At 38.4% G+C, this 24,475-nt stretch overlaps 1 protein-coding gene across 4 annotated transcripts; it reads right to left on the bottom strand.

Annotated features, from left to right (window-relative positions):
• Positions 1-2,922: 2,922 nt before the first annotated feature.
• Positions 2,923-22,589, bottom strand: ptprc (protein tyrosine phosphatase receptor type C). 4 transcript variants are annotated; one of them, XM_080474132.1, is made up of 31 exons: positions 22,385-22,482; positions 22,155-22,265; positions 17,897-17,911; positions 15,966-16,112; positions 15,518-15,547; positions 15,061-15,330; positions 14,753-14,965; positions 14,541-14,654; positions 14,267-14,413; positions 14,044-14,196; positions 13,028-13,177; positions 12,346-12,545; positions 12,191-12,251; positions 11,974-12,082; positions 11,708-11,745; positions 11,367-11,476; positions 10,877-10,967; positions 10,584-10,660; positions 10,051-10,087; positions 9,867-9,964; positions 8,779-8,904; positions 8,416-8,573; positions 6,979-7,114; positions 6,312-6,461; positions 5,876-5,966; positions 5,612-5,748; positions 5,286-5,420; positions 5,081-5,197; positions 4,815-4,978; positions 4,213-4,348; positions 2,923-3,630 (listed from the first exon to the last, which is right to left on the bottom strand). In XM_080474132.1, the coding sequence occupies exons 2-31, from the start codon at positions 22,216-22,218 to the stop codon at positions 3,319-3,321; spliced, it is 3,786 nt and encodes a 1,261-aa protein (XP_080330258.1). In that variant the 5' UTR covers positions 22,219-22,265; positions 22,385-22,482; the 3' UTR covers positions 2,923-3,318. The 4 variants fall into 4 exon arrangements, with proteins under 4 accessions (XP_080330258.1, XP_080330259.1, XP_080330261.1 ...); XM_080474133.1 differs by having other exon boundaries at positions 4,815-4,975; XM_080474135.1 differs by lacking the exon at positions 17,897-17,911 and having other exon boundaries at positions 22,141-22,265; positions 22,385-22,589.
• Positions 22,590-24,475: the final 1,886 nt, after the last annotated feature.

Raw genomic sequence — 24,475 nt, 5'->3', positions numbered from 1 at the left:
CAAATGAGGCTGTTGTTGATTTGTTTTGAGTGAACCAGATATAGAGTCAACTTCATAGTTGTTGTGGGATTGATATTAGCAGTTGAATAAAAAAAGTGTTTGTTGACTCTGCTGTAAGCAAAACATTTAGACGATAGTGTTTGCTGAACAGGACTCAAGCAAAACTCAGAGCTCGACGCCAAAGACGTTCCACCCAGTGTGCTCAGCAAAGTTTAGCAAAAGTTGAGGCACAGCGTTGAAATACAAAAATACAATATTTATAACTTGTACATCACGAATCATTGCAAAGAGTGCATATATTGTCATGCAGTAGGGAAACAAGAATAGTATTTAGGGTAACTTTAGTACATTTTTAAAAGCAATTTTCATGCAAAGCAGCCCTGCTCTGTACAGAAGACAGTGATGAAGAATATCACTGCAAAAAATGTGACTTATAAATGTTCATATTTCCTTTGTGTCTAAAATGGACTGTTGGTTTGTATTGAAAGATGCGATTGTACTAATGGTACTTTAGTATGAAAACTCTAATGCATGTCTTGTTCCCCATTTGTCACCAAGATTTCATTCACTCATTCAAAGTCTCCTAGAATCCCCCAAACCATTTAAACTAATCAATGATTTATTGTTAGGATCCACAAGTAGTTTGACAGCGATTAAAAGCCATCTTTGATTTGTTTTTGTGTATTAAAACAGTATGTGTGTGTGGTAGTCATGCACGCCACTGTCGGGTTCACCCAACGAGGCACGGAGACAGATTTCCAATTGACCATGATTAATTAAATTAAAACAAATAAAACTGAAAACACCCACACAGATCCACAGCCTCTCTCAGGCTCTTCCATGTGTCTCTGTGCTCCCGCCTGTCACACTGTGTGTCCCGGCGGCTCCTCCTTTATGGGCAGAGCGGTGAGGCAGCACACCTGATGGGAATCAGGTGTGCTGCCTCACCGCTCTGCCACAGTGTGCTTGTGTTTATCTTTAGACTTTTTGTTGTTAAAGCTCAACTGTTTCAGTGACAGACATGTTGAAAGCCTCAATTGCACACAGTGAAAAGTTATACAGCAGAGATTGTGAATGAATTTCATGTTTTTTATACATAGAAGTTACTTTTACTTGTGTATTTTATAAATTACAAATTTATTGTATTTGTGATTTTCTTTTTTTTTTAATGATTTAAACAAAGAAATAGCTTTTTTATAATCAGCTGACGATGCAGTTTTGTTCGCACAAATGTTGCAGGTTGTTTAAGATGAACTGACAGAAATTGTCAATTTTCTGTGTCTTATGTTTTGTACCTGCCTTTAACAAACTGCTGATTGTGAAATGTCACACTTATGGAAGTAAAAGTTCACACAGTGAGTTTTTAAGAACTGTTTCTTGTTCATTTAAAGAGGGACAAAAAGGAGTAATTTATGTATCATTCTTTTGATTGTTTGAGAAGTCAGTATGACATTTATGTGAGTTATATGCACTAAAATATATTTGGGAGCTCCCTTATGTATATTTACCCCTCCACCCAGACATCTAATGGACTGACTTTGTAATAAGTTAAGTAAACATACATATATATACACACACTGTGTGTGCACAATTATTAGGCAAGTTGTATTTTTGAGGATTCTTTTTATTATTGAACAACTACAGAGCTCTTGGTCAATCCAAAATGTTAATGAACCTAAACCGGAACGTTTAAGAAAGTAAAAGTGAGGTTTTGTCTTTCTTAAGAGAATATATATATGTGCAGAATTATTATGCAACTAAATGAAAAAATTTGAATGTTCCCATCTCACTTGCTTGTTTTCATTTTAAAGTGAGAATAATAAAACTCAACCACAGCCTCCCAGACACTGTTCTGAGAGGTGGACTGATTTCCTTCACCGTAAATCTCCCGTTTAAGCAGGGCTCACAGGTCCTCAGTAGGGTTTAGGTCAGGTGAGGAAAGGGGCCATGTCATTATTTTTTCATCCTTAAGGCCTTTACTGGCTTTCCATGCAGTGGAGTACTTCGATGCATGCGATGAAGCATTGTCCTGCATAAAAACCAAGGTCGTCTTGAAAGATGCAGACTTTCTCCTGTACCACTGCTTGAAGAAAGTGTCTTCTAAAAACTGGCAGTGGGTTTGGGAGTTGATTTTGAGGCCATCTTCAACTCAAAAAGGTTCAACTAGCTCATCTTTAATAATACCAGCCCATACCAGAACCCCACCTCCACCTTACTGGTGTATGAGTCGAAGTGGAGCTCTATGTCCGTTACTGATCCAGCCAAAGGACCTATCCATCTGGTCCATCAAGAGTCACTCTCATCTCATCAGTCCATAAAACCTTTGAAAAATCTGTCTTCAGATATTCCTGCCTTCCTTACCTTGGCCATGTCTCTGAGCACTGAACACCTTGTACTTGTGGGCACATCGGGCAGGTTGCAGTTCTGGAATATGGCAGCACTGGAGGATAATGGGTTCCTGGTAGCTTCACGTGTGATTCTTCTCCCATCTTTGGCAGTTAATTTACGTCTTTTTTTCTCAATATGTTTCTTGCAACCCTGTTTGCTATTTGCAACAAAACGCTTGATGGTTCTGTGGTCACGCCCCAATATCTTAGCAATATCAAGAGTGCTGCATCCCACTGAAAGACTTTTTACAATTTTTGACTTTTCAGAGTCCGTTAAATCTCTTTTTTGGCCCATTTTGCCTGAGGAAGAGAAGCTGCCTAATACTTATGCACACCTTGATATGGAGTGTTGATCTCCTTCGGCTGCACCCTCACTCATTACGCAAATACACATCACCTGGTATGCTTAAATCCAATAAGCACTCAAGTCTATACAGCTTGAAGTTGGAAAACATGCATAAAAATGATGATTTGGCCACAAATAATAATTGTGCTCAGTGTAAAAAAAAAAAAAAAGAAAAAAAAAAAAAAGATATATATACTAAAGCTTTTTTTAATGTCATGATAAAAACAACACACCATGAAGAACAGTACAAAAAAAACACCACTATGTTGAAGTTTTGTAAAACATCACAGAGGAAAACAAAAGAAACATTACAGACGATCCGAGATCTCTAGTTTGATGATAGCAATTCCATGAAAAAGTCACTCAGAAAATATCATTTGCATTCCTACACATTTCCCACTCAGATCGCCATAACTTAATTTAAATCATATTACCAAATTCTAGGAAAAAAGCTCAACTAATATACCACTTTTGATAAAGCTTCATAATATTTATACATTCATAAAGTTTTTTTTTGTTTTTTTTAAAAAAGCATTCAGATGAAGCGCTTATTTCCCGGTAGATGGAAGACACTTGTCATTATGGTCACACCTCCACAGTGACAGTGGGACCATTGCTGGCTTCCTCCGGTGACTTTTTCTCTTGTAGGGCACTGGTCACCTCCTCAGGCTCTTCTCCTTTGTCCTTCTTTTCTCCATCCACCACCAGAGGAGCGCTTTCTGCTGCTGCCACCTGCTGGTCAGGGCTGGTAGTGCCGGCCGGCTGCTCCGTTGCTGTCTTGGTTTCACTGACCAGCTGGACAGAGTCAACAGCTCCAGAGGGCTGAACTGGCTTCACCTCTCCGTTCAGGTGGGGGAAGACATCCGCCAGAGCTTTGTAGAGGAACTGGTATTGCTCCTGTTTAAAAACACAGGAAGATCAGAAGATCTATATAAGAATATTTGTTTGCCATTGTGTAATTTTTACATAAATGATTGTTTCTTTGAGAAAGGAATTTGAACATAAATACGGTAAATTTAATCGGAACCCTGATATTGTAATTAAACATCCAATGGTTAAAAGATTATCTGAGTAGTTTTTAAGCTGAGTACTTTGTACATTCAGTTAAGTGTGTTTTTTTAAACAATATTTTAATTACGATTCCAGCAATGTCAAAGCGGTAGTACGAGAGTACACACCTTAAGTACTTTTAAGTCCAACATTTTGGTGGACAGGTTATTTGTCTGTCACATGATGAATATACATTGAATCAAACATTTACAGCTGAAAATACTCTTGACCATTGTATAACTCGCCATCCTTATAGAAACTATTAATCAGTTTCTTATCAAAGAGTCATTGGAGTTGGTGTTTTCCTCAGATTTATTAACATTAACAGAAAACACTAACTATTTCAAGCTTTACTTTTTCACCCCTGGTTTCAATAATTACTGCAGCAAATCTGTGAGTACTGACAATTTCCGGTCTATCGTTTCTTACCAGGCTTGAGAGCATTCCATGTCTTTCTTTGCGCAACGTTTTGACCACTTGGAAAACATCCACCAGCTTCTCAGTCTCAGCACTATCCAGCAAGTTCCACAGAGCGCAGAAAATCCCCGAACGGACGGAGCCATCGCTGAAGAGGCGGAGTACACAGATATAGAAATGAGGATTTCTCACAACTTCTTTTTCAGGTTATCTGACATATGCAAAGGGCTTGTATGAAATTTCTTTTAACAGGGTGTATAGAAGCATCAAAAAGTATAATGAAGCCAGTTCAGCTATTTCATTACAAATTATACAGAGCTATCATGAAAGCTGGGAAAGGTTTTGGCTCTTTGACACTTAAAATAGGGAAAGAAGATGACATAACGGTGAGAGAAATCTCCATATGACTAAACACGATCAAATTTCTAACAATAAAAGCGAAAACAAATGAAAATAAGAAAGATATCGTGGGGGAACTTAGATTTCCGTCGGTCATCAGAGGGCTTGAGAATTATAACTTCTTTGTAACTCTTGCATCGTCCTTCATTGTTTGATACGTACTGCCTCATTAAGAGGACACTGGACAGAGGACATTATCTGTAAAGTCGTCTTACCTGCAGTGGACCAAAATGGGCGTGCTCCTTTGTGAGTTCTTGCTGCGACGGTTGACCTTAATGTTCTTGATCATATCTGTGAGATCTTGAGATTTCTCTGGCAGCTTGTCGTTCTTCCACTTCAAAAAGTGGAAATGATTCACCGGCCGGCTTTCTTTCCCCTGCTAACAGAAGAGGTGTTTTTCTTAAAACAGTTTCTGACGTGGAACTGACCGGTGAGGCCACTGGATGATGTGCAAACAAAGGAGGGCAGCTGTTATGTTTACCTTGAGATGTCGGATCAGCATTTTGCGGGTGATGTAAGTTGACGAGGCCTCAGTGTTCGACAGCTCCACCTCAATGTCCCCAAATGTTTTTTTGTTTTCACCCCAGTACACAGACTCCTGTTCAAGAGAAACAATGAATTTCACCAATTCTGCACCAAGGACAATTCTATTTAGCATTATAAACGCCTTGTTGTTGTTTACTTACCGTTTCTCCATCGCTTTCTTCAGAAAGCATGACAATAGTGGACATCTTTTTCTGATACACCATCATCCAGAAGTCAGCCATGGTGTCTGCCAATGGAGTTTGCGCTACGATGAAGGCACGTGAGCCCCAGTAGCCCTGTATATACACCAATACATTCAAACATTTGCTGTGAAGTTCAACTAGCAAACAACAGAGGAGATTTGATAAGGATGGAAATACATTAGAACAATGATGAAAGTGTGTCAATCCACAAAATCGTCATGTTTGTTTTGCCCAAATAACAGGAAGAGGGCAAATGAAAGGGCAAATAAAATAACATACAGTACCTCTATGTGAGAAGCATTGATGTATTTGGTGGAATCTTCATCCTCTTCGTCTGATGACTCTTCTTCCTGGTCCTCATCTGGCTCACTGTCATGACTGCGCCCTTCATTTAGCTTTATCAACACTCGGTTGTAGTCATCTGATGATAGAAAGTTTGACATTTAGATCCAAGCGATCATGTCGGCGATTTGTTTGGATGTAAATATAATGTGAACATTAACATATTTCACTCCCACACTCACAGACATGGACACTCATGTACTCACACGGGATGACAGATGAGGAACGATTCTTGTTTTTGTTTTCCTCTGTGATCCCTGTGTTGAAAGTCCTCCAGTTCTTAAAGGTGGGAAATCTCTGAATTACAAGGATTTGTTGGTTATTTCAAAATTGAATGACAAAATGAATTTAAAATCATTTCTTCAGTGATACAGACGGAAAGGAAAAAATGGAGAGAGACCACCATTGAAAAATCAGCAAATTTTAATTTTAGTTTAGATTTATACACCTGATTTAGATTTCTGTCTGAGAGAATAATCTTCCTCATATCCTGTGCTGCTGATCATAAGACCAAATCAGCAATTCTGCCATGTTCAAATAAATACCCTAGACAAAGTCTGATTCTTTTAAAAGTTTTCAACTGTGCACCATCCTTATCAGATAAATGAATACACAAATAAAAAAAATGTTATATTCCCATACCTCAAACTCCTCCTCCATCAGGGTGGGGTCGTTGTCAGAGTTTTTCTGTGTGAGTGTGCTCAGTGTGTTGTGGAGCTCAGATAGAGGGGTCTCTGTCTCTCCAAACTGGTTGTGCTCCACCAGGGCCTGATGAATCAATATGTACTGCGGCTGCAAGACGACAAATAGATATAGCTTAGAACATTGACTTACATTCAATTGCTTCAGACTCTAATATGTAATTTATTTCACGCTAACCCCTGACAAAAACCCAAATCCTGAGCATGTCCTTCATGAGGAGTTACCATTTGTCCCCACAAGGAGAACAAGTTCCCATGATATGTGTATTGGGTCTTAGCTTGGTTTGTATACAGCTAAACACATGTTAACCATCACAGACGCATTCAGCTAATGCATTATGCTCATGCACAGATTGTGCAAAATTATTTAAAATCTGTCCCTCTGTTGATCACTAGAGATGTGATCTTCAACCATCACCTCTGAACATTAGAACACCGTATATGAACCAGTCAAATGAGTTCTGAATGTACCCGCTGGGATTTCTTTACACAAAGTATACGTTAGTGAGTGATGTCAAAATCTGTGCAGTGAAACTTCAGTACATTTTTGCTCTTTGTACAACTTATCTATCCATCCATCCATTTTGCAATCATAACTGAGATCTCACCTCGACTTGAACCATGAGACACCTCTGCTTGCGGAGTCTGACGACATAGCCATAGATGTCCACTCGGCCTTCGGCCTCCAGCCCCTCCATCATGGCGTCGATACTAATGTAGGTACCGGTTCTGCCAACACCCGCACTGGAAACATAGACACACCCGAGGATGGCAGGTCGTGAAAAGACTATTCTGTCCACATACACATTGTCACAAGAGCATTAATATAGAAACAGATGGAGAAATGGCCTGATTAGTCATCAACTTTGCTCCTCTGGGAGCCATCCCAGACTGATTTGGAGAGCATACAATCGAAAAGAAAGAAAGAAAGAAAGAAAGAAAGAAAGAAAGAAAGAAAGAAAGAAAGAAAGAAATGTCAACTACAGTGGGTGCCTGTTTCTTTAAAAAAATGTATATACATTTTTACATTCTTTAAGATCAGTAAATAACACTTTCTTAAAAGTTCCGAAGATAAACAAAGCTCCTATCTAGTGTATTTCTTTACTTTAAAATTCCACTAATTGTGTCTGTGCATGTGTCTGAACAGATTGAGTAATAATTATAGTTTTATAATGATAGGCATCACATTCTTGTATCAATTTAATGCAGATAATCTCCCCAATCGGCTGCCGATGTCTCAGTTCGGCCGTAGATGTTGAAAGAGACCTTTTAAGATGACACTACTTGAGCCAGCTCGGCGGGACCTTCCTGGAAAGTGGCTCATTTATTCTAAACAGCTTCAGACAGAATGTCAAACTGGTCCAGGGAAATGGTGGTCACAGTCCAGTATAACCAATCAAGAATGTTAAAACTGGATTTATCAAATGTGCATGTCTCTTGTTATGATTGTGAAGCTTTCACAAACATGATCCACCTCTTCATGTGTGACAATCATGTTTAGATTTGTCCTCAAAGTTAATTTTGTTAGATGAATCTAAGAAACTGACTTATGAATAGTATTACATAAAAGGTGGTGTCCTGATATCCCAAACCCAGTACTTTTTTTTATTGCAAAAGGAAAAGTTTGCATACTTTTCCCTAACGCGGTAACGAGCAGGTGGAACTTTTAAAAATACTTCCAGAGATTTTTTGGGGGCGGAAGACTTCATTCAGAGGCTCAAATGACTTTTTTTTTTAAAATACCCTTTTTTCTATTTAATCTTTCCATAAAAACAAATGTTTATCAATATCCAACTTTAAAACATGATTCACAGTTAAGGTAGACATCATGAATTTTGACAGATGCAGTTAAAAAAGAAGAAGAAAGAAACAAGTGGATAAAGAATCCATTGAATTTGGTTCCTGTTTTTTTTTTTTGATTCAACTAGTTTTTGACTAAATAATAATGAATAAATAAGCAATACAATTCGTATGGAAGCGTCAGGGAATAGGAAAATGCTCTATAGGTGAAAAGATGATATTCTGAACCTGGGGCTTTTACATACCTGCAGTGAACAACAATGGGACCACTGAAAAAATTCTTGAAAGCGTTGACACGTCGCCGGAGTTTCAGGAGGAGATGTGGCTCTCCTGGGACACCGTGGTCTGGCCAGCTCATGAACTGGATGTGAGTCACTTCCCTCTCTGAGTTCTTCTCCCTCTTCTGCAGGCATACACAAACACCCCAAAGGGCAGTCACACAAAAGCACCCACAGACCGTCTAAACACCTGTAAAGGTTCCCTGAGTTTATTAAATTTGTTGAAATGGGACAAACAAGTTGCCTTACACTTCCTGTGAAGAAGGTTAAGTTAAAACTCTGTGTATATATGTCTCCTATAACCCAATCAAGGTGTTTATGTAGACTCACATTAATCAGGCTGAGGCGCCGGATGGTGTAATCTGGACAATGGTCCTCTGAGTTCAGCTTCACTATAAACTCCTCAAAGATCTCTGTCTCTCGCTCTGGAGACGGCCAGTACTGCGCACACTTGACCTGGAAACAATGGAAGAAGAGATCAAATCGAGAGAAATGTCACAGATCAGTAGAATTGATGCACAATTGATGGAGTCCAACAGTATCTGATCTAACGGATCAAATGACAACAAGAAGATGAAATAATATCTACAGGGGGGTTCCTTTTAGGCTGGTCCACTTTCAAAATAGTCTGTGCAGAATGTTTAGAAAGGATGAAGTGAGTCCAAAATAGTAAAGATGAGCACTTTAGGGTGTCCAGTGGATTACCATTTGTAAGCATTTATTTTTAAAAAAGAAATCTTCTTTTCACAAAAATCCAACACATAAACAGAGCAAGGGAAAAACAGCTTTCCTTGTATATGAATCTACTTTTGTACAGCAAGCAGAGGCTGTCCAGAAAGGAGGGGCAGAGCTGCTGTAGCTTGATGTACAGCAGGTAAAAGTGCAGCTTGCTGTTGGAGCAAAGTGAAGCTGTGTTAAGGTAAATATCCCTCACCCTAAAACACTAATCAGACTGCAAAGCTCTGATTAAAAAATCTAAATAAATAACTTCCGACAGACTACCTGTCTGTCCATCATCCATCCATCATCCATCCATCCATCCACTTCAACACACACCTGTAAAGACTGGGTCAGCATCAGGCTTTGTGCAAAGCTTGGTGATAGTTAATTCATCGGAATCAGAGATGTTATAGCAAACAGGCGTCTGAACAATGCAGGACCAGGATGTAACGCCTCTGGCATAGATTGAGAGTTTCAGGATGATGACTCCTAATGGAAACTCCCCATAAAATTGGTTCACTACTATGGGAAGGGAATTAAGGGGCTGTATGAATGTATTGTTATTGGTTTGCAATTTTTATTTAGTTTATGTATCTCGTCCTTGTTTATTGTCACATAGTCTGTTGTTTCAGTCGTTTAAGTCCTCTTTCAGTGAAACTATGCAGTTCAGTCCAGTTCACTCAAAAATATTTTCTCACCCTGTTTCCCTCTTCGCAGCGCGTCACCATGACGATGATGGACGACTGCTGCTCCCAAATCATCCTCCAGAAGTCGCCTACAGTTTCCTCCTTTGGCCCTGCAAACCACACAGCTTATGACTGTACTGCTTACAGAAAACACAAAAAAAACATGTTTGTCAAGTATGTGAGAACACAACGTCACCTTGAGCAGCGATGTACTTTTTGGGTTCTTTGTAGCCCTGTGGAATAAATAAAGATGATGTTAAATTGATTAGAGACAAATGAATAAGCTTGTTTTTTTTCTTCAGGTTTACCGAGCTTTGATACTGAACGTCTTTATCAACTTATCTTATAAGTATGACTTAATTAACATTTTTTATTATTAAAGATTTTTTTATTATATACATTTTATTAAAACTTCTTATTCATATTTCCAAAATAAATGTATATTTCTATCACTTTCTGTAGCTTTACTTCAAAGTAATCATGATTGTTGCTCGAGCTTCTTTGCAATCTTGTGTCAAAGGATCGTGAATTGTTTTTCACTGGTAATTCTATTGTCTTATTTATAACATCAATGTTGAATTTAATTTTTTTTTTTTAGATGAAGATAACACATTGAAAATAATTTGTACGTGTGTGTGTGCGTGCGTGCGTGCGTGCGTGCGTGCGTGCGTGTGGTGTGTGTGTGTGTGTGTGTGTGTGTGGGTGTGTGTGTGTGTGCGTGGTACGTACATCTATGAAGCTGGCATTGATGTAGTCACATCCTGCCTCTCCATTTCCTGTCGTGAGTTGGACACGGTTATAATCATCTAGATCAAAAGAATAAAACAAAAAAAAGATTACAAATGAAAAACTATTCAGTCGCCTGAAACATTTGTAAAAGCAATTCTGGTTTAATAAACAATTTGTCAAGAGAACAGCAAGTACCTACAAAGAAATCAAAAAGTAACTAAAAGAAGAAAAAAAGAAAAGAAAAAGAGACTCTTTCCAATTAAATGTCTTAACATCTTGTTGGATGGACTCACATGGCAAAATGTCCACATAGCGGTTCTTGAAGGCATTGGAGGACTTTTTTGCCTCCTTCATGGTGTACCTTGAAAAAATTCTGGGGATGCTCTGTGATCAAAAGCAAAATGAACAAGAATTGAGTTAAAAAAAAAAACAAGCAAACATGTTATTACACCTCTTCTTGTCTGTGATATTCACATCAAGCCTGTTGCGTCTGTAGTCATTAAATATACGGGGCGATGGTGGCTCAGCGGTGGAGTCGCTTGTCCATTAACCGGAGGTTTGGTGGTTCAAATGCCACTCTATCAAACAGTCATGTGTCCTTGGGCAAGGCATGAATGTTGGTGGTGGTCGGAGGGGCTATTGGCGCAAAATGGCAGCCACGCCTCTGTCAGCTGTGTTACCATCACTATTTCTATGTATCATATTATACATAATAATAAACTATAACAAGAATTATACTGATAATTATTATAATACTTCTGCCACCACCAACAATTATTTTACCTGAAACTCCGCCAGAAAAAGTCTTCCCTCATCTGCAAGCTTCCTCTTGTAGGTCTCCAGCAGGACCTCTGCTGCAATCGGCTCAACAGACATCAGGCTTTCTTCATCGTCTACAAGAGAGGGACAAATTAGACTAAATACCACAATTTTTGATGTGAGACTTATAGTACAATGGCACACAAATGTAATACAGCAACAACAACAATAATGATAGAAATAATAATCATAATAATGACAATATTATGGCGCATAAAAATATGATTATAATTAAATATTTGTAACCCCCCCCCCGCCGCCAAAGCAATTAGGAAAGATTAAGTTTACGTTTAAAATGGACTCACTTGCTGATGAAATAAGTCTGATGTTTTCATTTATGTCACTGCAAAGACAGGAGAAATGATAGTTGACAAAAATAAAAAAATAAAAATACAATAAAAAATCAACTTTATAAACATGAATGATGTGTCTATCATAAACCACATCCATTTCAATCTTGTACTGTTTTCTCAATGGGAGGAAAGCACAGATTATTGTTCAGAAAATAATCAGTAGAAAACAAAACAGCCGGTCAGTAAACCCAAAGCAGTAGTTTATGGAGGATGCTTACTGTGATCTTTTACGTTTCAGAATGTAAATCTTGTAGACGACGAAAAGCAAAGCCAGGGAGGTGAGTATGATGAGAAAGAGCAAAAATCCAATGACAGCTTTGTCATTATCTGTAAAAAGAAAACGTGAGGCGACTCATTGAAAGGTAAACTGGGTGAAAGGGTGATGCATTTGTGAATGAAAAGTATTCTAGACTCCTTGAAGTAAACAGCACGTACATCGAGTGGTAGCCGTATCTATTTTGGGGTTGCTGTCATATTCTCCGTTGAAAGCCATCACCTTTAATAGTTTTATTTAAAAAAAATTTGAATATTAAATGAAACATTTGGAATAAATCAGTAGTAATAAACAGGATGAATAAGATGATACACACCGTCACAGTGTACTCTGTCGAGTAGCTCAGATCTCTGAACTCAAACTGACATGATTTGCTTTTTTCTTCTGCACCATTATTGAGTTTTGCTTTGTAAAACCCTTCAGGACCATGAAATCCTTTGGATGAATATTTGCAGGTCACATTAATCACATTATGTTCTTGGACTACCAGTTTAAGGCTGTTAATATCGTCTGGTTCTGCAAGAAAGGGTAGAAAAAAAAAAGAAAAAGAGAGACCATGTTTTTAATGCAGTTTTAAATGCAATGTGAGTTTGTGCATTTATATCTTCCTAAGTGGTCAGAAGAACACTAAAAAATACCGTGAGGGGCCGAGCCATGCTCAATATTGATGTAGCTTCAAATAGAAAACCAGAATGTCACATGCTTTTCAAAAAGCAACAGTTTCGCCTCAGTGTCTCTGCACTGATGACGTTCACCAAAGAAAAAGAGAAACAGCGGTGGTGCTTCAATTTAATTATATGAAAATTAAGAATTAGGAATTTCTTCCATACTTTTTTTAAAGTAGCGTTTCTTCAGATGATGTCATCATTTCTCAGTTTATTGTAAAAAAGGTCAATGCTGCATCATATTCTGATTGAGTTTAACTTTCACAGTCGTAACGTTATCCGAACAAATGAGTCAACAATAATATAGACATACATATAGTTTGTTTCACTTACTTCCGGGTTTAGTTGTCGTGCTGATCTCATCGAATTTCCCAGGAGCAAGATGAGTCTTGTAAAAGGCAGAAACTCCACATTTATACTTGGTGAATGGTGACAATCCGGTGATATTACATGATCCTCCATCATGAAGGTGTGTGCCCTTAACTGCAACAGTGAGACAATCCCATTAGGTGCCTGCTTTAATACCAGTATGTCAATCAAACAGAACAAACAAAAAAAAAAAAGATGAGAATTTGGTCTGTTTGTAGTGAAGTGATAAGAACATGTGACAGAAAATCCTTTCTGTGTGTAACTGCTGCTGCAGGAATCTCAATCTGGTTTATGAAGGAGCACTCCTGTTTGTGTATTAACGGGGTTAAAAAAGCAAAACAGCCCCTTCACCGTGGCTTTATTAATGAACCCACCTCTGCAATATTAACAATATAATATAATAATAGACGTCCCTCAGCTTCAGATACATTTAATAGCATTGACATGCCTGCCCCCTCCTCCTGTCGACCCACTGAGCGACTGCTGCACTTCAGATGCCACAAAGTCAGAAATGTTCACATGTGCACAACCACTCATCAAAATTAATGCAAATGTTCTGTTTACCAGTGTGGATTTGATGGCTGTTTTTGTTTTTGTAAACGTATTGAAAGTGATGTTCCTCATGTCGAACTGCAGCTTTGTGTAAACTACTTTTCCGAGTGACTTTTGATTTGTTAAGTTTTTAAATCTTTCTTTTTACAATACGGCCAGCAGACAAACCCTCCGACTGTCACTGAATTTAACCGTACCAGAAGTGCTCAGGTGGGCTGTGCATGTGGATTCAAAGGTTAAAAAAAAAACAAATAAAAAAAAAAACGTTGACATGTCACTGTTTGCTGTGTTCAGATTTGACTCTGGAAACCTGAAATTATTCACATTGATTTGGTAATGAATTAAAAAATGTGACTCTAACACTTCTAAACTGAAATGGCTGTTAGAAAAACACACACAGAAATTGGAGAATTCCAACATTTACTCACCATCACTTGACTTCGCGGGGTGTCCATAACTAGTGCATCTGCACGTATATGAAAGGTTACTGATGGCGAGAGGACAATTGGAAGACTTCGTCTTCCAGCTGAGATTGATGGACATGTTGGTCGTAACGTCCGTTGGGTTGCCTATTGCAAAATCTGTTGGATACCAGTAAACATCAATAACAACACAAGCAGCTCAAGGCAGGGCACAAGACTTTCAACATACCACAATTGATGAAAGCATCTAGCGGTCGAGTCGTCTTGTTTATTCTGTGGTTGTTTCTCTTGATCTCACCACTGCAGGTGTACCGTGTGAACGGCTCCAGATCGGACAGTTTCTTGGTTTGATTGACTTTGTTTATTTCTTCAGTGACTGGAATACCACAAAAGATCTCCTCATTTATTTCAGTGTGCTTGAATTATGTCTGTTGTTACTGTTCATTGTTTTATTGCAGTGTGTAAATTGTGAACCTGTGTCTGCGTCTCTTCCTCTCACTCACCTGAGCAGGTGTAATCCACAGAGAGGTTCTCACACTTTGGAGGAAACCTTGGTTCGATTTTTGCTGGGAGTTTATTGACAAATGTCTGAGGCATTTCACTTGGAACCAGGAAATCTGAGAAAATGTACCAAAAAAGAAATCATTTAACTAACTTCATAAAACTTAGTCTGAAGTGTGATTTTCAGAATAAAAGCAGACAGTTTTGTACAAACCAAGAGTGATGTTTGTACTGCGGGTTGTTGTGTTCCCACAGCTTCCCACATTAGAGAATGTTGTAGTAAAAACCGAGCAAATATCGTCATAATCAGGTTTGAAACAGCATCCATTTTCACACAGTTTTTGGGGGGATATTGAAGCACTGAGGTTCCATTTACTTTCATAACAAACAGATCCATTGTTATTTTTCTTATCAATGTCCTGAGAATCTAAAAAAAACAAAAGATTTGTTTTACACACAATGTCATTTCTTAAGGTGAAAAGAGGAATGTAAAGCAAAACTGCTGTAAAGCTGCAGACTTACCCATGTGCATTGTTTTGGTTGTATTTGCAGTGGTGTTGCAGATAACCTCTTGAACAGCATCGTTCATAAACGTAACACTAACGTAATAGTCGGTACAGGGCTTCAGGTGTTCCACTTGATGTGTTGAACTTTTGTTGGAGAAGTGATATCTGATGCTCTTTTTTATTTCTGGTCGGCCTTCTTCAGAAATATTGATAATGTAGTGAGCAGCGGTGACGTTAAGCATTTCAATCTGGAAGCCAAACTTGTCGGGTTTAACGTTGTAAGAACCTGCAGAGAAAATCAACAGAGATTCAGTTTTCAGTTCCGATGAGGAACTTGGTCCAGCGTGTGCTGGTCTCAAAGCCCATCGTCTACATCTTAACACACACTTTCACTGCATTCACTGCAGAGTTAGACAGCCACACTGATATGGTGTGCCGTAAAAATAGATGATGGATATTAAACTGATACTCACACTCTGTGGGTATGACAGGGGGTTCCGTGGCTGGAGGACACAGTTGTTGCAGAGAAACGAGGACAACAAATTGAACGTTAGTGCAAAACCGCAGTCTGAGCAGAGATAAAGGTTCAATGTTGCACGTTCACAGTATTTACTATGAATTTCCAAACAATCATTGACACAATGATTTGTTAAGTCTCTAAAACCTTCAAACTAATGCTTAAGTTGTGGCATTGTGGGAGTTGTTTCGGAAGCTGAGGGGCACAACAACAAAAAAAAAAAAAGAAATGTAATACAAAACTTGATTATAAATATTATTATTAGTATGCACACTTATTTAGAAGGAAGGATGGCTACTACCTGAGATTGAGAAGTAACTTATAACCCAACAAAGCTAATAATTGTTTCCATAATCTATAATTAGAGAAACACAATTCTTCATGGAGAAAAGTAAAATTCCAACCTCCAGTGGAAGCCGATCCTGTGCTGAGCTGGTCACCTGTAGCTTTGTCCGGGCCTTGGGTTTGGTTTGACTGAGTAACTCTGGATGGAGTGCTTGGTGTTGATGTGGGGGGAGATTTATTTGAGGTTCCTCCAGTAGGAGACGTGCCTGAAAGTTGGAGAGCACGCTGGAAGTCAGATTCAGCCACAAATACTCACGTTCCGAGTTTTACACTTACAATAAAAAAAACTAACAATATCTAGGTGAGCATGGCTGGAAAACCTTGCAGTTAAGTTCATTCTTATTCATAATTTATATTATATAAGCTGAAATAAGTTCTTCTTTTCATCCATAATATTTTAAATTCTGAACGAGCGACTAAAGTCATTCCACTGTAAACAATGGAAGTTTAATAGGCCAGCATCACTCTGGGTGAGTAAACATGCGCTTTGACTGCCACACACTGTTTTTGAACCAGGAGCCATCAAGACAAGAATTCTACATTTTCTGACGTCCAGGCTTTGCTTGAGATCTGCAGTTTTACAATTTCCACATTATTTGCTTTTTTTTTTTTTAACTTTTGTCACATTATTCAAGAGTGAAATAAATGTATATTTCAATGCAGAGGAAGAGTCAACATACTGAACAAAATTATAATGCAGATCACCCAGCACTGTTACTGAAAATAAATAAATGAAATAAATACTATGATCTAATCTTCTCGTAGTAGTATTTCCCACCCAGAATATGAAATTTAAACAGTTACAAAACTCTATTTTGTTATTGTGAAATAGTTTTGATTATGTCTCAAGTTTAGGGTTAACCCTAGCCCTAACTTTTCTGAAACTATTTCACCTAAAGCTCAAATCAAGCTTTTTTTTTTTTTTGATTATTAAAAAGATCCTCTGTTGGATACTGGAAGGTTCAACCTGAAGATGTATTTGTTTTCCATAGTTTAGTTTTTCTGTGTATTGCCTGAGTAGTTTTGCCACATTGTAGATGTATTATTATGGTTATTCTAGTTTATTTTTATTTTCAAGCTTCATGCCGAGTGAATACATGTTGTCCAAAAACAACATGGCAGCTTGCAGAAAAGTTGTTTTTCCTCTGGCCCTCTTTAAATATAAATAAAAAGATTGTATTATATTCACAAGAACACAATAAATTCACCTCAATAGCAAGTCAGCTCTAAGATTAGCACTTTACTTAAATTCTCCTTAGAATAGACTGTTAGCGAGATTACATTAAAACTGCTGCACGGATGTTGTTGAAATATTCACCACAGATAGATATCAGGCCATGAAAGATTCCATTAAATTTTGGAGGTGATACGGAACCTTTTTTCTTTTTTTTTTTCTGAGTCCAGGTCCACCTTTGCCGGACTTCAGAAATCTTTGATTGCTCTTGTTTTTGTTTATGTCGCTCTGCCACATCAGTGAAAATAAAATTAAAAAGAATTCTCAATTGTTCATCATATGAATTAACAATAATTTGTAAGAACAATTTTAATTAAAGTTATAGCCTTGAATGCATTTTCAGAATGAACAGAAATTGCTTTTTTTCTTATGTTACACTTTACAATTATACGTCGATGATTTTTATTAAGTCCTTAGTGGACACAATAAGAGTTTCCCTGTTTTATGGATAATGAACACACACAACTCCTGTGCCTGGTAATTGTATTTTACGTTATCATATGTTAGATTTTCATTGTGAAGTTATTTTAAATATTAAGTTTTAACACCTCAGAAGAATCCCATCACCTAAAGTGGGAGAATATAGTTTAGAGCTATAGTTTATAGCTTTCCATCATTCTAGCAAAAATAGGAAAGAGGAGAGGAAATAGTGTAAATAAAGGGGGGGGGGGGGGGGGCGTAAAAGAACAGCAGAACATAGGGGGAGCTGTTTGACATCAATTCATGACACCTTAAGAATTCCATCATTTAACTCACCATTTTCAGTTTGACCTGTAATTGCGAGAGAAAAACAAAGTGTAAATTATCATGGGTTTTCAGTCATGAAAGAAAGCATTGAAAGAAATCTATGGGGGGAAAATGAGAGACAGGATGAACAAATAGTTTTTGTTTGTTTTTTTAAGTGAAAACATTGTCAGGGAAACAGGGTGAGAAACAAACATTTTCATCTTTCATACTGTCGACTGGACTAGTCAGGGCTACAAATCGTGGTTGCCATGACGATGCGGTAAAACCACATTTGCTATTTCAGAGCGAAAACTGCTGTTTCCTGCCTGACACAAAAATCCAAGAGCCCGATCTCTACTTTCAAAAGTGGTTTCAGTTTGACTGTATCACTCTTGACAGGACATAGAAGAGAAGAATGCACGTATATGTGTCAAAAAAGAAGAGAAAGAATGATTAACCAGAGTGGGACAGAGTTCCCTTAAAATAGTTTTTAAAATAGAATATTGAAATTTGTGTTTTTTTTTGGTGTGCACTCTGTCTTAGATCACTAGTTTGACCCCCCCACAAAAAAAACCCCTAACTTAAATTGTGACTATAAATTGTGTGTACATACATGATTATAAGAAATTTTTTGTTTTCAACTCATTTGACGCCTCTTGTCTATTTGCTGCCGATTAAAAACGAACCATGTTAAACAAAGAATGGCAGGTGATTGTCGTGTCAGGATGTGGTATATTGTTCACTTTTTCCTTCTGAAACGACACAATCGCTGCACGTCTCCATGTAAACTGTGTTTCTTGGCAATTCGCATGTGGACGTTTTTTTTTAAAATTAGTTTTATTGAATGAGTTGCATGGCTAAAGTCTGGAGAAGTCCTATTTTTTTTGAGAGAGAGAGAAAGAAAACCCCTTTTTCCAGACATGTTAGGCGAGGGAATCTGCAAGCTCTATGATCCAGAGTCAAATTCATCTATAGCTGCAAAACCTTTATGACCTCCAAAATGAAAATTGTGAAAGTTGACAATTATCAGCAGTCTGCAGTAAAAGCCACTGTCCCGGGGACACAACTGGATGGAACGTGAATTCAATTTAGCGAAATATTGAAACCATGAGTGGACCACTTTGTTATGTTAATTCTTTCACTTTGTAATGATTTTACATACGACTTGGTTAGTGGTTACATTGGTTCTTCAGAGCATCACTAAACTAATGACCAGAATCCTTAAAATGCACAGAAAACTTTAACAGTCAATTATCATGCAATGCTTTTTGTTTTTTTGTTTTTTTTTCCCCACAGTCGAAATATATATAGGAACAACCTCAAATCGGAATCAAAGACATAATAAGTCCAGTTCTACAATTTGTCTTCACATTACTTTTAGTAGCCAATTCAAATAATGATCGACGTCATTTAGAATCGGACGCATGACATTGAAAATAATAAATATTTTAATGCAATTTTGTCAAAGCCTGAGAGCGACTGAAGCGCCACACGAGGCTCCACAGCCACAGGCTGAAGAAACGCAAATCTTCAGGTTCAGTATATCAAAAATCAGCAGAACAACATTTTAAAAAACAGTAAAAATGTTTTGATCTTCAGCCCCACAGAATTATAGAATGTCTTTCCATAACAAACTTTTTTTAGATACAGTATGCACAATGAAAAACAGTATTGATCAGTGTAAATTAAGACTTACAGTATCACTGATCTTGTTCGCCTGACTTCAAAACTAACTTCAAAGGTTGTTCTTATAAGGTCAAACTAGTATTAACTGTGCTCCTTTTGGCATGTTCATTTTGCACTGTCTGCAGGGAAGGGTGTTAAAGGTAGGTGTGGTGTTCCAACTCTTACATCAGCGACAAGAAGTTTTGTTCAAGTAAAGCGAGAGGTTAAAAAAAGGAAAAGACAGTTTGAGGAAGAGGCAACCATTGAAAAGTACGTGGACATTAGACGTTGGTATCTGATCGACATTTAGTCCAAAAAAAAAAAAAACAGCATGGTTGCCTTCACCGCCGAGCAACACCCCCCCCCACACACACACTTGGAGTCGAGTGCCCTCCCCTTTCAGAAACTACTTTTATCATGCAGCAAGATTAACATTTCTGACTTCACTTCTTCATTTTATACATTCTGCTTCCTCTTTTTATTTTCACGAATTCTCAAGCTATTTTACTTTGCACGCGCTCTCAGCCCGCTCGGCCTGCACTGCTTTGCTCCACTCTGCCAGGAAATGAAGGAGAGTCAGAGTGGAACACGGAAGTGGTCAAACTTTTCATCGCACAACATGCTGCTCAAATGAGCTTCAGGCTGAATGAGCTGAAGCTGCTCTCAAGTGGGGGGAAATTACTGCTCCGGTGATGATTTACCTTTTAACAACATATATATTTGTCAATTAAAGCAACTACAGCGAGTTAATCAGACGACGACACATTTCTGGGTCCTATTATACTGACCTCAACATTTTGTTTTTTTAACAAACATTTCTATCAAATACTACTACAGAATCAGGTGTGGATGTTCATTATAATGGCAAAACCTTCTCAACTTCCAGAAGAATTGAACTTTAATAGCATTTCTTTTCCTACAACACCTACACGAATCTGGAGCTTTTATTGGATAACGTCATGCAGTTTGAAGAATTTTCACAAATTGAGGAAATCTTAATAATGTAATTTGGTTTACTATATATTCCAATACAAAACATTCAGTTACAGACTTTTAAGATGAGTCATTTCATACTTTTATATGAAAGAGAAAAAATATATATAATAAAAAAGTACTTAAATTAAGTATTTTCTGAACTGAAATGTATTCAGGCAGAATAGAACAGTTCATATATGCCATTATTGCCATTGACATATAAATGACCATATTCCCAAAAGATTTTTGCATTGTTTAGTAGATTTCTTTACTTTCTTTCCTCTTAAATCTCAAGAGTCTTGTTGCAGCTCAAATACATAAATTTATGTGCTTTATATTTCGTAAGCACAGAGCATGTCGGCATATATTTTAATTTCATTTTGCATATTTGCCGAAAGCCCTCAGTAATTAGGTAGAATATTTCACCCTGAGATCTAATGAATGATAGGCGATAGTGCAAAAATAAGTCGACACTAGATTTGCTTTACCTTTGAGACACTTCAAAAAAAGTTCCCTATAAAATTTGGAATGTGATTGATGGGAACTTGTATATTTTAATAAAGCTTGAGCCGCGTAGCCTGATGAGCCATGTACGAGCTGAGAAAAAAAACAACAACAACCTTGGATCGGGAAAAAAAAAAAGAATCCCTGACCCTGAACAAATCTCAAATATAGAAAAGGTAGAGTGAAATTGACAGTCTCGCTAAAAATAGTCGACTAAATGTGATGTGTTGAGCAGCACTAGTTCTCTGGTGACGGTGACGCTAAAGGCGGCGAGGTGAGTCTCATTGAACCTGTGCACACACACTTGGATGTTTATCACGCACAACACCCACAGCCACTGGGGTTAAAGTGAAGAGCTCGCAGGGACACAACCCTAAAAGCACTCTCATCTCTGACAGACATCCCCGAGCCCCTCTCTTCTCAAACCCCTCCGCCCACACTCACACACATCAGACACGCTCACACCATCACACAATGTCAAAGCAGAACAGAAACATGATTGCAAAAATTCCCAGAGCTTTGTAGCAAATGAAAGAACATGTTTTAGAGAGTGCCTTCCTATTAACAGCAGCCTTTGATTGAACATAGGTGTTTATTCTTTTGCCAAAGGGGCTCACAAACCTGTCACTTTTCAGCCGCTCACATCATAAGCATATGCGCCGTACTGTCTGCTGTTCTTGGGTTTGGAAAGTTTAAGAAATGTGAAGTAGCACAAACGCAGATGCAACTCAAAGGCATGACATACTGTAGCCTGTCATTCCTGCCCTCACATTTCTGCTTTAAATGATTACATTCCGTGTGCTGATGTTTTCCAGTCCTCAAAAGAAGATGAACAACAAGAAAGGGAAAAAAGAAAATTGTCGAGTTTTTCTGCTGACAGATTTATGTCTTTATCTCAGCGTGGAAAGAAATCAACCTTTTGTCATAAACACCATCTTCCACTCAGCAGCAGCCATCTACTACATATTGAAAAACAGTTAAGTTAGAGGTTAGGCCTCTTCACCTGCGTGTTTTCCATCATTTTCAGACATTTTTTTGGAAACTTTGTTTAACCTAAGACGACTTTGGAAAAGTCCCACATGTCTTCCTGACTCCGTCCTCACAGAAGACACCTCCATCATGAATGGTACAGATATTTACTTACATCGAGCCAAACCAATGATCCCAGTCCAGAGCAGCAGGACCTTGATACCACGGAGTCCTGCCATATCCAGGGGTTAGGGTGTGGAGGGTCACACACACGCGCGACAAAGTCCTGACAGGGAACCAAAAGCCAGATAGTCACGGTACAATATAAAAACAGCAGACTTCTGTTTGACTCTACCCTTTCGAGAGAAATAACTCAATACGCTAGCCTCATTTGAAGGAACATACTGTTTTCTGTCTTATCAGTTGACGCAGCTTCCTGGACTTGTTCCCCAAACCCGAAACCTCGCCGCTGGTTTTAAGCCAAGTAGCGGGGAGTGACGACACACGAAGAAGAGACAGCCTTTACCTTAACGTTCGCGACAGGAAGCTTGTTTTGAGCCACGCCACCAAGAACAGGAAGCCTTTGCTCATCTCTCACTTGCTTTTGCTCAAGTGTGAAAAGGCCTGTGACTTGTGAAACGACAGGATGACATGTCTCCTTCAGGTGAAGCCGTTCTCAGTTTAAATGCTTTGTCGGACTGTACTGCTCCCAAATTTACTAAATGATTCTGAAAGGCAGACTGAAAAATGAAAGCAAAGACCAATTAATAATATTATTTCTTTCACAACTTTCTAGTGAATTTCTATAGAAGTCAGAACTTTGAAACACAAGAGACGTCTTGCTGACTCCTCCCTACTCTTAAGCTTACAGAAGCTCAATCGCTTGTCGATATAGTTAGCTGACACTGCCATTTGCAAGATAGTAGTCTTTCAGTTTATTTATCTATTTGTTGTTCTTCTTTTTTTTAAATTATTGTTTCTGTGGCAACAAAACATGCAGCCACTGGCTCCAGAAGTGCATTTCTTCATTTCAGCTGTTTCACCCTGCAAAGTACATCTATAGGAGTCATTGATCATGGTGATTGGTCAGCTCTGGGCAGGACCGGGCTTTACTTTTGTTTGGATCTGCATTAAAAAGTGGTATAAGAGAGCAAGGAAAGAAGTGTAAAAGCTCTGCAGGCAGTGAGACTAACAATAGGCGGTGAAAACTATTTCATGCTGTTGAGTGAAATCATACATGGAACTGATCAGACTTAATTGCGTCTGACTTAATCAGACGCAATTTATGAGTTTAGACTGTTGGTACTATAGCCGTAGAGGTTATTGTTTTATCTGGTAGACTCTATGGAGTGTTGTAGAAGAATATAAATCACTTTGTGATGAACTATCGACAAAACAAACACCAAATCCCCAGTAGTGAACCTGTGTCTTGGTAGTTATTCCCTCCTGGAAAAGTCTCGCTGTGCAAAAGCATTTGGGTTGATAACCATCATTGCTTCCTTGGCACTGGCGAGGCTTTCACAGCGATCCCTGCTTGCTCTTACATTATTCATTAACACAGTTTCTCTTGGACGTGTAAAAACTTATTGCCAATTTCTCAATTCTCTTCACGGTGAAGCAGTTGTTTTGTAATTGCCAAGGCTTGAATCAGAGTATCTATCCAATTATATTTCCGCCACGATGAGTTGCTAGGACATTGTAGTTAAGATGGACAACAGTGACGCTGTTGCTTTAACCAGATATTGAGTTGCAGCCCTCAGGGCCATTGAGGAGGCGGACCATTCCGTTGGCCTTTTAGCCCCGCGATTGGCTAATCTGACAGCGAGCAGGTCAAAGCACTTAACTAGCATTCATGTCATCCAGCTAAATGATACTATAACCATTATATGATTTAGGCTGGCAAGAAAAAAAAAAAAAAGATTTGGTCAGTAATATTATAGCAACTCAGTTTTCAGGAGGATTTCCAGAAAATCTGGACGTACGAAGAAAAAGTTCGCCAACTTCAAAACTAACCTGCTGCAGCAGGAGAGATCATTTGTCCAAATTATTTCAAAGCACTTCTGCCAGCGCTTGGGAAGTGCGTTATCAAAAATACAATCTCAGATCGGCATTCCTATTGTCAGATTATGTTAACTTGAATTCTTCTATGGAGTCTGCCATTTCAGCTTCACTGTTACATTCGACCGTGTATCTGTCCCTCCATTTGGTACCATGTGATTTCATTGATACTCAGACAATAGCCTGTTGATGTGTAAACCAGGAAGTGACTGCAAACTGGAGCCCGCCTCATGGAACAGAGTCCATTGTGATTGGTGCAGAGTGTAAAACAGGAAGTGGTCACAGAAGGCGGTTCACAGAGACGGAAGGAGAACCACCTCTCTGATTCAAAAGTCAATGTTTGGGAAGAATCTCTCTCTCTCCATCCTTGAGCTGGGGGGAGCACGGGCGTGACCTGTGCTGACCATGTGGTGAGAATGTCTTTATTTAATAACTAAT

This window comes from Lipophrys pholis (genome assembly GCF_963383615.2).
Source record: "Lipophrys pholis genome assembly, chromosome: 10".
In the NCBI taxonomy this organism is placed as follows: Eukaryota; Metazoa; Chordata; class Actinopteri; order Blenniiformes; family Blenniidae; genus Lipophrys; species Lipophrys pholis.
This window is presented reverse-complemented; position numbering and strand designations above follow the sequence as displayed.

What these genes read in the sequence shown, in the direction of transcription:
- ptprc (XM_080474132.1), bottom strand. Translation starts at nt 22,218, where the DNA reads ATGGCAGGACTCCGTGGTATCAAGGTCCTGCTGCTCTGGACTGGGATC. An exon ending in CTATGTGGACATTTTGCCAT is followed by an intron (nt 10,661 to 10,876) that starts GTGAGTCCATCC and finishes CTTTTGATCTAG; the next exon opens with ATGATTATAACCGTGTCCAA. An exon ending in TGATGGAGGAGGAGTTTGAG is followed by an intron (nt 5,967 to 6,311) that starts GTATGGGAATAT and finishes CTTGTAATTCAG; the next exon opens with AGATTTCCCACCTTTAAGAA.